The following is a 16537-nucleotide window of genomic DNA, read 5'->3' as shown; positions in this document are numbered from 1 at the left end:
CCATAATTTCAGTGGTCTCCCATGAGGATTTCATACAAGGTAAGGGGAGCATTATTATTTGAATTTAATACAGGCCCAAAGTCAACAAGCAAAAACAGAAGGCCAAATCTGACTGTGGTCAAATTTTCCATTTGTAAAACAGGAGAATACTGCAAAGTTTTTTTCCGAGAGTAGCTCAAGAGAGCACTTATAAAGGAGAGTGACATTAATTAGACAGGATGACAGAATCAGACAGGGGAGCGCACCGAGCCTGGCTTCAGGAGAACTGAGCAGCTGCTCCAGGGACTGTGCAGGGGTGCTGGCGGGAGAGCCCCGCTCCAGGTCTGTGGTCTCCATCCCTTCCCCTTCCTCCCGGGCCGTGACCTGCACATCCAGGAATGGGAGGTCTGCGCTTCTCCTCTCGCGAAGGCTCCTCAAAGGTTGCTGGGAAGAAGCTGGGCCTATTACAGGATTTTTAAACAGTAAGTGGGAGATGCTCAGACTCATGGACTCAGCACCAGCAGAGACACTCAAGCAAAGATAACATGACTCAGGATGACCAGCTGCATGGCAGGGAACCTGAATTACTGAAAGACAAGGAAAGATGAAGAAAGAGGAAACTTCTAAGACCACCCTAACCAGCCAGTTACTGAACTCTAACCATGAAGTCCACTCACCAGAGGCAGCACTTGCTACCTGAGTTAGGGTAAACCATTGGACAGCACAATGCAGAGGCCTGGCTGCTATAGAAACCCTCCAACCAGACTCTGCCTGTCACAGAGGATGGGTGTTTCCAGCATTGCAAACCCTGGAACACCACACCCTTGCTGAGGGCAGCTCTGAGCTCACTGACCATGGGCCTCACACTCCACCGAGAGTTCGGGCCATCACCCACTCCGTCGTCAGCATGCAGGCAAGAAGAGTCCTGAATCTAGGGTGGGTTGACCCATCCCACTTCCCAGGCTGGGCTCCACGCTCGCTGGCCACCAGCCCAGCATACAACCAGCAGAGTCATAAGACACTTCAAAGGAGTTCTTTTATGAATCCCAAGCAAGCTCAAGGTCAGAGCAATTACACGGCCTGCTCCGGCCCAGAGTTCCAGCCAGGCCTGTTAACCTCACCTCTCGCTTAGGCCACTTCAGTTCCCTCTGCGGAAGTGCTTTCCCAGGTCTCTGACCATTTTCTTACTGCTTGTTCCACTGCTGACTCCTGACTCCAGCGTTCCCTGGTTAGCCACTTCTGATAGTTCTCGGTTTACATTACATTGTCTGAAAGTTGGTTTTGGTCCTGAGGAGTGACCCATCACTGCCAACACCCTCGTGATGAGGGATCAGTACTAAATATGAAGCTGATACTCTGCACTGAGATGTGGCCTCATTCTGGCTGATGGGCTCTCATCGCTTCCAGGAAGCAGAATGAAGTCGTTTGTGTGGCTGGACAAAAGCTCCACTAATTAGAAACTTGGAAGGGAAGATGCTGTGTTTGACCAGACAATCCTACAATTTCAGCACTCTAGAATTTCTGAGTTAAAAAAAAAAGTGTTTGAAAAAGCACTTAAGAACACTAAATGGATGCAGTGGACGCTGTATTTATACACGGAGGCTTGGGACCGCTGTGTTTGAGTCAAAGAGGAAAACCCAACTACGTGAAGTCAGTATCCTGCGGGGGGCAGAGGCTGCTGCAAGAGCAGCAGGGGGTTCAGCGTCCAAATCTCCACTCAGCAAGCAGATGCCATGTCGCTGACCACAACACCTGGTGTCTCGTCACCATGTGTGTGTGTGGGGGGAGTAGCTAGACAGCACGCCCCCATCGAACGTACGCACTCTGTATGTGTCCCCATTGCACGTACACACTCCACGTGTGCATTCCCACTGCAAGTACACACTCCGTGCGCCTGTCCCCATCGCAAATACATACTCCGCGTGGCCGGCTCGCTGTGGGGCTGCAGAAGCTGGGCCTCTAGCCGGCACAGCTGCTGCTGCAGGGTCTCCACTGTCCTGCCGTGCTCCTCTTGAAGCTGCCGCACCTGTTCCCGGAAGCTGCTGCGTAGGGCCTCGTGCTGGGCTGTGAGCTGATCGACAGTCTGCACGTGCTCAGCCTTCAAGGCAGAGTTCTCCGACTGCACAGAGCACAGCCTGGGGAGAGACCGTGCCACATAAGCATCCACCCCACATTGGCTTGGCCAAGATGGCAACCGGACGTGCCCCTGGGGGATTCAGACAGGAGGCAGAGGGCAACCTGAATGAGCCAACTGGAGTCTGTGTACCCCGATGTTTCAAGTGAAGGGTTAACAGCAGGAGCAGAGGGAAATGAAGCTCTGCCGAAGTGAAGGACAGGTGACACGCCTATTCTCCAGGTTAGGAGACACCCCTCCACTGCACATGTGCAGACATTTCTTGCGATTAGGAAGTGGGGGGCGGGGGTGGAGGGTGGGGGGGTAGGATCCTGTAATAAGTGCTGTCCACCTTCGAGACCCCCGCACTGGACTCCACCTCAGCAAAAGGATGCATGGGCATATTGGGAGGGCCCTGGGTCAGGTCAGAGGGTGGGAAATGAAGCAAGACAAGCGGCTGGAGGAAGCCAGAGACCAGAAGATGGCGTCTACATGAGCAGTTCCACCCTTGGGCACTCCCTGTCGGCAAGGACGCCCACGCCCTGTGCAGGGAGCGCAGCTCTGCCTGTGTGCTCCCCCACAAGCTGTGCTTCTAGTAAACTCTGCCTGTCCTACAGTGAGGGCTTGCTGTAAATTCTTATTTCCAAAGAAAGTAAGGGCTCCAGCAGCAGCTGCCAGAATGTCCTCCAGAGAGAAGTAGTAGTGCTGGCCTCCAATGCAAGGCCATGAGGGCACAGTGGACAGAATGGTGGGCGAGCAGGTAAAGCCACATACAGACACAGCAGGAGCAGGCGCTCTGAGGCAGCAGCAGCCACCAACGTGTGGACACCCTGCTCCTAACTTCAGCCCGCAGCCTCCCAAGGGTGCCCAACCGGAGCACCAACAAGCCCACTTGCTGCCCATGTGCCAGCACCGCTGGCTTACTTCTCACGGAGCTCAGCCTCCTTGCCCACGGCCTCCTGCAGCACCCTGTTGTGCCTCTCCAGCAGGGCGTAGTGTTCACACTGCAGGGCCTGCAGCTCAGAGGCACTGATCTGTAAGCTGTTCTGGGTGTCTTGTAACTTGAGCTTCAGTTGGTCAATCAGCATTTCCAGATGTTCTCTAAAACATAAATAAGTTCAAAAAACGTTTTTGAAAGATGTAAACCTAATTTTGTGATTTCAAATAAATTTTACTTTAATCATTTAATCTTTCGATACCATACTCTTGCCATTATTATGGATGATTCTAAAGGAAATAAAACAATCTGAGGAATTTGGAGAAGACGGTTAAGTGTGAAACAAAACACTATAGTCAGACTTTAGATGTCAGACTACACATTTACAAAAGTCTGAATTTACAGATTTCACATTCAAATGGAGCAGACCATGCAGTACACCCAAACAGTCCATTTCATGCTATAGGACGACGACATTAGTTGGGGGAAAAAACAGAAATCATACAGCTCTAGGCTATCTGTTCTGAGAACAGCTTGTTACACCAAGTTAGAGTGAAGGAAAGTCTTTGGAGAAAAAGTTAAAAACTGTATTTCTGCCACAACTGGTGTAATGCACTATTTCTTTTCTTAAAAAGTATTTAATATATAAGAAAGTAGAAGAAACTTAAAACATTTACATTAAAATAATTTTAACTCAAAACTGTCATAATCAAAGCTGACTCTTGCAAATGTGGTATTTTTATAATAAATGTGTCAGTATTCAACTTCAGCTTTTAAGACAAGCAATTCATAGAAAAAACATCTCATCAGTTTTTAGCCTAGAGTTATCTATTTACTAAATACTTAAAAAGCAACACAACCATAAGATTACAAAATTAATACACAGAAATCTGTTGTATTTCAATACAGTAACAATGAAAGATCAGAAAGAGAAATTCAAGCAACTATTCCATTTACCACTGCATTAAGAAGAATAAAATACCTAGGAATAAACCTACCTCAGAGACAAAAAACCTGTACTCTAGTGACTATTAAGACGCTGATGAAAAAAATCAAAGAGGAAATAAACGATGAATAGATACACCATGTTCATGGATTGGAAGAATCAATATTGTGAAAATGACTATACTGCCCAAGACAATCTACAGATTCAATGAAATCTCTTCAAATTACCAATGGCTTTTTTCACAAAACTAGAACAAAAAATCTCAAATGATAGAAGTGATCCTGAATAGCAAAAGCAATCCTGAGAAAAAAAGATGGAACTGGAGCAGTCAGGTCCCCTGACTTCAGCCTATACTATAAACCTACAGGCATCAAAACAGTAATGGTACTGGCACAAAGACAGAAATATAGACCAACGGGAACAGGATAGAAAACCCAGAAATAAGTCCATGCACCTATGGTCAGTTAATCTATGACAAAGGAGGCAAGACTATACAATGTTGAAAAGACGGTCTCTTCAACAAATGCTGCTGGGAAAACTGGACAGTCACATGTAAAAAAATAAAATTAGATCACTCTTAAACTTTATGCACAAAAATAAGCTCAAAATGGATTAAACTGAGACTGGACACTAAAAAACTCCTAGAGGAAACATAGGCAAAACACTGAGATAAATCACAACAACATCTTTTTCAATCCACATCCCAGAATAATGGAAATAAAAACAAAAATAAACAAACAGGACCTACTCAAAAGCTTTTGCAAAGCAAAGGAAACAAAAAAGTGAAAAGACAATCCACAGATTGGGAGAAAATGTTTGCAAATGATGTAACTGATAATGGATTAGTCTCCAAAATTTACGAAAAGCTCATGATGCTTAACAGCATCAAAACAAACAACCTATTCAAAAAATGGGCAGAAAACCTAAAGAGACATTTCTCCAAAGACGACATACAGACGGCCAAAAGGCACATGAAAAGATGTTCAACATCACTAATTATTAGAGAAATGCAAAATCAAAACTACAATGAGACAGCACCTCACACCAGCTAAAAAGGCTATCATCAAAAAAATCCACGAACAACAAATGCTGGAGAGGGGGTGGAGAGAAGGGAACCCTCCTGCACTATTGGTGGGAATTAAAATTGGTACAGCCACTATGGAGAACAGTATGGTAGTGTTAGTCGCTCAGTCATGTCCGACTCTTTTCGACCCTATGGACTGTGGCCCGCCAGGCTCCTCTGTCCATGGGATTCTCCAGGCAAGAATACTGGAGCAGACTGCCATTCCCTTCTCCAGAGGATCTTCCTGACCCAGGGATTGAACCTGGTTCTCCTGTATTGCAGGCAGATTCTTTACCATCTGAGCTACAGGTAACAGTATGGAGGTTCCTTAAAAAACTAAAACTGGAGCTACCATATGACCCTGCAATCCCACTCCTGGACAAATATCCAGAGAAAAACATTATTCAAAAGGCAACACTCACCCCAGTCTTCATTGCAGTATTGTTTACAATAGCCACATGGAAGCAATCTAAATGTCCATCAACAGAGGAATGGATAAAGATGTGATACATATATACAATGGAACATCACTCAGCCATTAAAAAGAATGAAATAATGCCATTTGCAGCAAATGGATGGACCTAGTGAGGGGCATACTGAGTGAAACAAATCAGATAAAGAAGGAGAAATATTGTATGACATCCCTTATATGTGGACTCTAAAAGGAAATAATACAAATGAACTTACTTATGAAACAAAGAGACTCACAGAGTTAAAAAACAAACTTATGGCTGCCAGGGAGTTTGGGATGGACATGTACATACTATTATATTTAAAACGGATAAACAACAAGGTCCTACTGTACAGCACAGGGAACTCTGCTTAATGTTATGTGGCAGCCTGATTGGGAGGCGGGCTTTGGGGAAGAATGGATACATGTCTATGTATGGCTGAGTCCCTTTGCTGTCCAACTGAAACTATCACAACACTGTTGATCAGCTATACCCCAACACAAAATAAAAAGTTCAAAAAAAGTAACACATAAATACACAAACTCTGCAGGATATTTACTCCTACTGAGGACAGTAAGAGCCAGATGTAAAACTGTTCTGAACACCAGGCCTCTCCCAATAAAAGCAAAGCACAGATGCTATAGAATGCCACAGCAAGCTCTCATTCCTAGTATATTTTTGAATAATTCACAAGAGCAATCTGTATGCTAATTTTAAAGAAGTATTAAACAACATATTATTGAAACACTGGTGGTAACTAGTGGTTACGTGTAAACCTCACGGTCCAAAGGCAATGGGAGCAGGAGTTCCCACCCCGTGGGTGCTCCCCATCCTGAAGACCTCACCTTTCTTGTTTGGCTCCCTCAGCCTCAGTCTGAGACACAGACTTATTTTTCTGCTGTTTTAAAACATTGTGGACCCGGATCTTGTAGCTCTCAAATTCAGAGGTGACCGCAGCTTGTTCTGCCTGTAATGGTTCAGAGAGAAAGAAGTCTGACCACTGCATTTTTAGGTCACGTGATCTTCCTGTTTTCTCTCAGATTGTGAATGAAGATGAAAACCTTTCTCTGAAGATAAGTAATGCCTCTGACACTCCTTAGTCCCTCAATGAACTTTCCCTAAATAGTGTACTTCTGTTGGCCTTACACTTTTTTAAGGTCTCTGAATGACATATCTTATCTGACAGGAGGTATATTTCTACCTGTTTTCACCCTAGTAGATTATTGCCCATTTTTTTCCCCCATATTTTTATAATAGCACTATTTAGAATAATTTTCACTTGTGCTATTTCCTGTTTTTATAAATACAAGAAAAATTAATTCAAAGAGGTGAGGCTACTTGCACTTTGGTTTTCAAAAGATAGTGGGAAAAGTGTAATTCTAGGTCCTGGGTTTCCTGAACTGCCCTGTGACCTCTCAGCCCTACTGCCCAGGATGCTCAGAAAGAGCCATGCCTGTAACAAGTCAATTGCAGGGGTCTGTTCTGTACACTGAAGAAAGTGGCGCTTCTATTAGAATATGATTTCATAGTCATTTAGCCCTTGGAGAGAACTCTAACCTTTCTAACTAAAAAATTTTTTAAAAATTTATTTACACACAGAAACTGCAAAACAAGGTTAAAATGGAAACAATGTGTACCTCTGTCTTTCCTTTTAGCAGAAACAAGTTGTGCTAGTAAGGGTCTGGGTTGTCTGGGCTGGGGTCAGGTGGAGGGGTTGAACTGCTGGGAGCCTACCCCCACCCCACAACCGGAGGACGCACCCTGGCCTCGCGGCACTCCTCCTGCAGGGCTGATACCCGCTGCTGGTAGGCACCCAGCGTGCGCTGGTGCTGGTCCGCCGATGCCTTCAGGCGCTCATGGGCTTTGTGCTTCTCTGCTGTCACTTCCGCCAGCTGAATCTGGGGGCAGAGGCTTTCAGTGAGGAGCGAGGGAACCAGATCTTTGCTGGTTAAACAGACTTCCCTTAAATGTTAAGGTGGGGTTTGAGAGGGGACTATGTGCAAGAGACATAAGAGTAGGAATTTTAACTTATTATTCAAAGAGTGGAGCCAACATGAGTAGAATATTTTCTCAATAAATTAATTTGGTTTTCCTTAAATCAATCAAATAATCATGAAAAAATTTCAGAACACATGTTACAGTTCAATGTTTAATTAAATACCTCAAGCTGTTATACATAAACATAATGGATACAGAAATAAATTATTGCTTCTATTTTCTCAAAATGCTGGCTGATGAAGGATACTTAGGGGGAAGAAATGTGTGTGCGCAAACGTGTATTGTGTGTGTGTGTGTGTGTGTGTGTATGTGTATGTGTATGTGTGTATAAAATCCCCCCATGTGGCAGCTTACTTCTACATGGAAATTTCTAAAAGCCTTTAACAGTAAAAAGAATCTTACTTTATAGACTTCTACTTGCTGCTGGCTGGCCTCCAGTTCACCCTTTAAAGATGCCTGAAGCATTAAGTGATCAGTCTCCTGCAGAACAAGAAACCTGGTTAAATTAAATAACAATGATATTGATAAATACTTGTATTCAAAGATAGAACTCAGGAATGCGCATACCGCTTGCCTCAAATCTGCCAGTTCTTTCTTGGTCTTCACAAGTAGCTGTTTGATCTTGGTATTCTTTTCCTCATACTGCTGTACCACAGCCTGCAGCGAAGCTAATGGGAAAGATCATTTCAGGGGAAAGGTTTACAAGTGGATATAAGTAACCGAACAAGAATCTTTTCTTTGTATTAGCCTATCTCTGAAAGGAACCCGTCTTAGCTTTTTATGACAAACAGTCCTGGGTGTTCACTAGAAGGACTGATGCTGAAACTGAAACTCCAATACTTTGGCCACCTCATGCGAAGAGCTGACTCACTGGAAAAGACCCTGATGCTGGGAGGGATTGCGGGCAGGAGGAGAAGGGGATGACAGAGGATGAGATGGCTGGATGGCATCACCGACTCGATGGGCATGGGTCTGGGTAGACTCCGGGAGTTGGTGATGGACAGGGAGGCCTGGCGTGCTGTGATTCATGGGGTCGCAAAGAGTTGGACACAACTAAGCGACTGAACTGAACTTTAAACATATATGACAATAGTGACAATAATATAGTAAATCCCACTGTACCTGTGACCACCTTTAACTACCACCAACACAGGCTGATCTCATCCCACCAAGCGAGGTGTCGGGCCTGCATGCACCGTGGCTGCTGCCTGATTCTGGGCACAGCCTGTCTGCATGCTACTTACGGCTGCTTTAGCCCAGGAGGAACAGGACAGAGACCTCAGGGTCCGCGAAGCAGAGAACACATGCGTCCTGCCCTTTACTGCAACCCAGACTCACCTGCTGACCCAACTCCTGTGCCGCACAGGTACTCCCCACCCCTGAAACCCACTTGTCTGTAAGTATTTTAGCACGCATCTCTGAAATAAGGGCATATACTTACTGCGTATCTAAAAGCTAAAGACTTTACAATAAGAAATACCTCAAAAGACATGCTGTGTTTCCAACCACCTGGTCTGATTTTGTGACACTAATTGTCTTGCAGGACAAAGTTCAATAAAGGAAGACTGAAATGTGATCAAAACAAAACACTTTTATGTAACAGAAGTAAAGAGGAAGCTACTATCAAATGGGAGTAAAGTGGATGCACTTTCCAGATCACAGAACCAACCACAGAAGCAGGCCAACCCAGCCGCAGCTGTCGTGAAGCAAATACAGAGCATCTGACAGAGACCACAACCTGGTCCTTGACAGAACAAGTAACACGTGGGTCCGTGTGACCGCAGCTAGAAGACCCCAAGCGCAACGACTACTGCCATGAAGCTAAATCCACACCCACTGACTACATCACTCAGTAAACAAGAGCCGGTGTTCTGTAAGAATACACTTTGACTTGCCTTTATGATGTGTCACCACCGGTAACTTCCTGGCAACTATTTACCCAGTCCTGCAAAGACTGTACAAGGCACAGATTACATATAAAGCCTTTAAGTGCTCCAGGAATCATGACAGAGTAAGTTCCTGACCTTTAAGAACACAGACTGAAATTAAGGATAATCTCTGGATAATGTGATGATGTAAAGCAAAATTGAAATGTTCAAAAGAAATAAAAAGGCTGTGGGGACCCACGTGAACTAAAGGTCACAGCCAGGTTACATTTGCATGGGACAAGGAAGGCTTGTGGGGACAGCAGACACTGGAGACTGAGGATGACTCCAAAAGGTGCTCACGAGGTGGGAAGGTGAGGGCACAGCGAATGAATGACAAGGTGTGGAAAAGCAGCCGCCATGTTTCAGAAGAGGAAGGGCCGCTGCGCCCCAGAGGTGAGGAGGGTGTGTGAGGAGCCAGACAGGCCCTGCAGAGGGGCAGGGCTGAGATTGCAACACATGGCAGAGTGAGCTGGCTGACAGTTTTGCGTGGATACTTTCCAACATGTCCCCACTCTCCTCCCCGTCCAGCCACAGCCCCCAGCTCAGGCCTCAGGGCCCCTGCCTGCCGGGGTGCCTGCATTTCCCAGACCCCACAATGGGCTGAATCATCAAAAAGGCCCAAGTCCACTCTGTGTTCAGGTCCCTCCTGAACTGGATCAAGGAGACCTTCTGAGCATACTTGACTTCTCCCTCACAGGTCAAGCCCTTTCCTCCAACCTGTAAAGACTTCCACACTATGTTACTCCTTTCTACTTCTGCTCCTAACTATGGCTGCAGAAAGGACCGCCCTGTCCCAGTTCGCTCTTTCTCTCCAAATCCTAAGATTCAACACAAATCCCAACCCCCAACCATTCGTCCACAGAAGCTTCTCCCTCTGCACTCTTGACACCCACTGACTGGACCTCTCGTGTCTGCGCTGACTCACCAGCGAGAGGTGCTGGCCTTCTTGAATGAGCAGCTCTTTTTAAGTTTTCCCAAGACCTGAGCCTCTTTATTAGCTAGCTGGCTAACTCACAAAGTCAAATGTCTGCAAGTGTTTGTGACCTGGAGCCCTGCTACCCAGTATGCACAAGAACACAGCTGGAAGACGGGTGTGTGCACAGGCAAGGGCCCAGAGAAACCAAGCACAGAAAGTATCTGAAAACCCTGTTAATTATTTAGGAATGAAAAAAAACCCATGGGTCAAAGAAGAGATTCAAAGAAAATTAAAAACATCTCAAGCTGAATTAAAATAAAAACACAATATATCTGCTTGTTAGCTGAAGGCCTGCCTAAGGGACACGCACAGCTCTAGTGCTTACGTTGGAAATTATTTCACAGATAAAATGGAACAGAATCACCTCAGAAAGATTTCACGGCCATTACAACCATCCTGCTCTGCTGACAACAGGACCCCTGAGAAATGTTTACAGGACTGAATGTACACAAGGGCACAGTTGGTAGTCTTACAGCCCCCCTCTTTAGTCCCTAGTCACGGTCCCTACTGTGAGGATGACTGGGCTGCCAAGGGCGGGTCAAGGAAACCATCAGCACTGGCCCCCACCCCCCTTCTGCTGAAGACAGTCACCATGAGGTGCAGTGGGTTCTGTTTTACTCACTCATTTCTTCTTGCAGGGTCTCTTGTTTCCGTTTTTGGATTTTTATTTCCTGCTCCAAGTCTTCTATTTTGCTGTTTTTATTAGCTAACTTCTGATTCAGTTCTCTCATCAAGCGTTCGTAATCAGCAATTTCCATGTTCATCAGTGTGGTCTGCTGGGCATCCTGCACAGGTTACAATGAGAGGGCCATGTGACAGTGGATGAGCTAACTCTGTCTAGCAATTTCTGAAAGGATCAAGATCGCAACACACCTGCTCTAGGATGCTTTTCTGTAGCACAGAAACTTCATATGTTAATGAAGATGCTGGGGTACTTCCTAGATTGTAATTTCATAAAATTGACCGCTTTTGTAAATAGTTTAACTTTCTCAGTTTCATTGTATATTATAATTTTCATTAACTACAACTGGTCTATTCTTATCTATAAAATATTCCTATTTTAAGCAGCTCTTATAGTACCTTTATTTTTGTTCCCATCTTTGGAAGAGTAGAGAAAAATTCACCAAAGTTCTCAGCATAATACAAACTTCAGTTCTTGACATTAACTAAATTTTCATGTGTCACAGAATAATCATGTACAAAAAATAAAACAGCAAACCAAGCCTAAATTCTTCCAGAGAGATGGGCACTCGGACACCTAAGTTAAATTTGCCATATTTTGAGGCAAATAATTTATAAAGGAGTACCTCAGTATCACAAATAACCTTGTTTTTGAAATATTACTTTTCAGGGTCTATAGGATAGTTTAAGAATGAGAACATTGCTATTCTGAGTTTAGTGTTTCATTTTACCTTTCTGAAAGTGAAAGTCACTCAGTCATGTCCGACTCCTTGCGACCCCATGGACTATACAGTCCATAGAATTCTCTAGGCCAGAATACTGGAGTGCGTAGCCGTTCCCTTTTCCAGGGGATCTTCCCAACCCAGAGATGGAAACCAGGTCACCTGCATTTCAGGCAGATTCTTTACCTTTCTAACCAGCTCTAATTCTTGCATGGTTTTCTGAAGCTGTTTCTTTTCCTTTTGAAGCTGTAGCTGAAGTTCTTCAAGTTCATTTACAGAACTGGCATGCTCCTAAAATTAAAAGTAGAAACACTGGGACCCCTAAGCCAACCAATGTTTTTTTAAAAAAATAAAAGCATTCATATAGGATAAAATAAATCTGACATACAAAGTACAGAGTTTGGATATCTTTCCATATTTAAAAAATATACACCCAAAAATCGTACTGTGGATTCTCAACTTCACAGTTGGAATTAATTAACTTCAATTAATTAACTTTAATTCCACATTAAGGAATTAATAAACTTTGCTGATTTAACAAATGCTGCTCATTAGCAAGTCTTTCCTTCACTGAACTACTGCAATAAAAACACCACTGTGTGAAATGAATTCACCCCACAGAACTGTTTTGACCTTTATTTTCTGTTCTTTCTGAAGTTTTTCAGCTTCCAGCTCTTTGTCTGCCATAGCCTTGGCTTTGTGGACTTCTAGAATCTGCACTTCCAATAAGCAGGCGTTAGACTGCAGTGTCTCGATACGGGCCAGGAAGTCTTCATTATCTGAGGTTAATTTTTCATACTACAATGACAAATGATTCATTACTGTAAACACACAGAAAATACATACAGGAGAGGAAGAATAAAATGGAACATAATGAGAATACTGGCACAGTATAAAAAAAATGAAGATTTCAGAATCGAGTCCATGAAATGAAAATGCAAAAATCAAGAGTAAGTTTAAAACACAGTCACAAAAAAAAAATAAAACACAGTCACTACTGATGTTAATTTGGAAAACATTTCAAGCGACCAGGAGCACTAACAGAGGAAAAGGCAAAAAATGAAAAAAACAAAAACAAAAAAACCTCAGGGGAGCTGAGATTACAGCCGTAAGTAAGACAGGATGGTTGCCAGTTTATTGGTCATATTCTTCTCTCAACATTGGGGAAAAGAAAATAAAATGAAGTTTCTATGTACTAATTTTAACTTTTTCTGCAAAAAATATTAGAATTGAAATACACTTATTACAGTTTTCACATATGAAAGTCAAAGTGTCAGTCACTCAGTCATGTCTGACTCTTTGTGACCTTACGGACTGTAGCCTGCCAGGCTTCTCTGTCCATGGGATTCTCCAGGCAAGAATATTGCAGTATGTCATTCCCTTCTTAGGGGGATCTTCCCAACCCAGGGATTGAACCTGGGTCTCCTGCATTGCAGGTAGATTTTTTACCATCTGAATCACCATGAATTTACTCAATTTAAAGTTACCTGAAAAGTCAAATTCCTTAATTGTCTTGTAAGGTCTTCTACTTGATGCTCAAAGTTATTGGCACGTTCTTTCTCTGCATCCAACTGCTCTGACTGCTTATCATATTCTGATAAAAGATTCTTCAACAGAAGACAAAAGGACTTAACTTCAGGATATTATCATACATGCAACTCCTCAGACTGTATGACTGGGCCATCTTAACATAAGCCTTAAGAGTTCATTCTGGAAGCCTGAAATATTTACCTAGATTCAACATTTGACAGACTTACCCCATGGCATCATACAATAAAATTAGCATAATCTAGATGACTTTTGGTATGAGGTGGTCTCTTAAAGGCTCAAAGAGGATTTAAAACATATACAATGCAATATCTCCAAGTTATCTATCTAGTCATCAAAAATAAACTTCTGAAACATGAACAACATTTAAGCAGGCAGGAGAAAAAGTTTACCCTTGTCACCTGTTACCTACAGAGTCTTGCTGAGGACAGCCTCGGGCCTGGCCCAGGTGAAGCAGAGGTGCTCAAGGAATATGAGAGGACCCCACACACAGTCTCACACTCTGCAGCAGAACACTCAGGTCTTTTCCAAAGACCCTAAAACCACGTGACTTTTTCCTTTGATGTTTCTAGTCGGCCCTGCTCAGGAGAGAACCCCAGGACCTACCTCTGCAATCCACACCAGCCAGCGAGGAGATCCTCCAATGTGCAGCAAGACTCAACTCTTCCCTGTAGCCTGTGTTTTCTTTCCCTTTTCTGGTAAATCCTGTTTTCCCCTTGTTCCTGGTCAACTACTGACTGTTCTTCACAAAAATGCAGCCCTGTACAAAATAACTAACACATGCCTCTGGCTTTCCCTGAAAGTGGCCTCAAGGAAGCACAGCTGGGCTGTCCTGCATGGACTGTGTGCCTTTGGAATTGTGTCCAACAACATGACTGTTTCTGACAACAGAGAGGAGCTGACTCTACCTGTGATCTGATTCTAGGCTCTTTGCTCCACTGCTGTCTGTTCATTCTTCTACCACCACCACTCACAAATCCTGACTGCTGCAGCTCCACACTAAGTCTCGCAGTAGGGCAGGGCTAATCCTCCCATTCTGTTCTTCCCCAATACTGTGTTGCCCCTTTGAGGTCTGACCTGTATTATCTTTCTTCTTTCTAAAGAACTCTTAAAATTTTTTTTTTGGCTGCACTGGGTCTTCTCTGCTTTGCAGGGGCTTTTCTCTAGTTGTGGCATGGGGACTACTCTTCCTTTTGGTGCACGGGCTTCTCTTGTTGCAAAGCATGGGCTCTATGGGCAACGGACTCCGGAGTTGTGGAGCACGACCTTAGTTGCTTCTCAACAAGTGGGATCTTCTTGGACCAGGGATTGAACTCGTGTTCCCTCCACTGGCAGGCAGATTCTTATCTACCACACCGCCAGGGAAGTCTTAAAGAACTTCTTTCAACATTTATTGACAGGCATGTCTACTGGCAACAAACACCCTCAATTTCTAAGAAACTCTACTGCTCCTTCACTTCTAGTGCAAAGCATTCTAGCTTGGTGGGTTTTTTCTCTCAACACCTTAAGTAATGCATCTTACACTCTTCTCTTTTGTATGGGTCCTTGTAAATTTGATGTAATCCTCTATACATAACATGTTTTTTTTTCCTGTGGCTTCTTTCAGGACTTTCATCTTTGATTTTCTGTAATCTGAAAATGACATGCCACGGTGCACCTCTTCTGGTTGTGCTACGTGTGGTGTTCCCTGAATTTCCTTCCCGGATCTGTAACTTGGCACCTGACATTAAACTGGGTAATCAGTCATCCCTGTGCCAAGTATTTCCGTGTTCCTTTCTCTCTCTTCTCCTATGGCATTCATATTGCACACATGCTATACATTTGTAGCTGCCCCACAGTTCTTGGATGTTCTACATTCCACCCCCGTCCTATATTTTAAAGAAGTAAATTGGTATACTTGGTCTACCCTTACAGGAAAATAAATTAGATTATATAGTTCTCAAAATGTAAAGAAGCAAGCTCCTAATGACTCATAAAAGACAGATAAATCCATATATAAATTTCAAATAAGGATTTTTTAAAAATGAATGAGGTATCTTTATGTGTTAAGGATACCAATCCCTTGTCATATTTTCATTTGTTAGTTTTATCTAGTTCAGTCTCTTTCCCCTTGTAACTTCTTAAGTTTAGAAAAGTATTTTGCATCTAGAGATCATATGATCAAGTATTTTATTCTAATTTTAAAAAATCACTTTCATTTCTGACAAAACCTCAGAATTCATTTTGGAGAGTGGAACTAGATTTTCCTGAAGCAGTTTTCTGATTTTTCCTTTCCTGGTTTCTCTGTTTTCAGGTCTCACTGGGGCAGCACGGTTTATTTACTTGCTGGAAGAAGAGATCTGGAACCAAATGCTTGAACCTAACCCCCGCTCCACTGGCTTCTTGCTCTGTGACCTGACTCCTCGCTGGTAAACCAGCAACGTTAATAACATGCTTATCACACACACACACATTACGTGTGACAGGACATGTCAAGCACTGAGAAGAATGCCTGGCCTACAGTGCTTGTTGTTACACAGAAGTCACCCCACCCACCTTAACTTTCCTACACACTATTTCCTTGTCTGTCTGCTCTTACTGCCACTAGGACTAAAGGCCAGGCAAGCAGAAACTCCACCTACCTGGTTGACCACTGTCTCCTTAGTACTCAGGCTCAGCCTGGCTGTAGAAATATTCAAATGCATAAAGAAACAAAATGGCATGTTCTTATGTTTTATTTTTACATTTTCCTATTATAGTGTCTCATGTTATTTAGGCTGATGAGCAATAATACCTCCAAATAGTGTTTTCACTTTTGTGTTAGACATGTCTAACTTTCACATTTATTCCCTTGGCCAGAGGACTGTAACAGTAGCCATTTTTGTTTGTTACTGATTTTATTAGGAAATCCCAAACAGAAATGGTAGTTTTAAAAGACAATACTTTAAAGGCATATTTAAAGCCTAGCCACTTAAAACCTTGATACTAGGATGACACATTACACACACACATACACAGACACACACAAATAGTGAAAACCTTTACTAAAACATACAAGATGACTATGTTATGGACAAGAGTTTTCGTTATCAGAGAAATGCAAATCAAAACCACAATGAGGTACCATCTCACACCAGTCAGAATGGCTGCTATCAAAAAGTCTACAAACAATAAATGCTGGAGAGGGTGTGGAGAAAAGGGAACCCTCTTACACT

At 43.4% G+C, this 16537-nt stretch overlaps 1 protein-coding gene across 1 annotated transcript in view; it reads right to left on the bottom strand.

The window, feature by feature from the left end:
• Positions 1-16537, bottom strand: part of GCC2 (GRIP and coiled-coil domain containing 2) — a 35455-nt gene that overhangs the window by 2811 nt on the left and 16107 nt on the right. Inside the window, exons 10-20 of the mRNA XM_061155351.1 lie at positions 13283-13402; positions 12429-12593; positions 11982-12086; positions 11015-11177; positions 8056-8156; positions 7891-7968; positions 7251-7388; positions 6336-6457; positions 3017-3193; positions 1897-2114; positions 246-440 (exon numbers count right to left, since the gene is read on the bottom strand). Of these exons, the coding sequence (XP_061011334.1) occupies positions 246-440; positions 1897-2114; positions 3017-3193; positions 6336-6457; positions 7251-7388; positions 7891-7968; positions 8056-8156; positions 11015-11177; positions 11982-12086; positions 12429-12593; positions 13283-13402 (1582 nt within the window). The remainder of the gene's footprint in view (positions 1-245; positions 441-1896; positions 2115-3016; positions 3194-6335; positions 6458-7250; positions 7389-7890; positions 7969-8055; positions 8157-11014; positions 11178-11981; positions 12087-12428; positions 12594-13282; positions 13403-16537) is intronic.

This window comes from Dama dama, chromosome 11 (genome assembly GCF_033118175.1).
Source record: "Dama dama isolate Ldn47 chromosome 11, ASM3311817v1, whole genome shotgun sequence".
NCBI lineage: Eukaryota > Metazoa > Chordata > Mammalia > Artiodactyla > Cervidae > Dama > Dama dama.
Note: the sequence above shows the minus strand (reverse complement) of the source record. Positions and strands in the feature narration are given on the sequence as shown.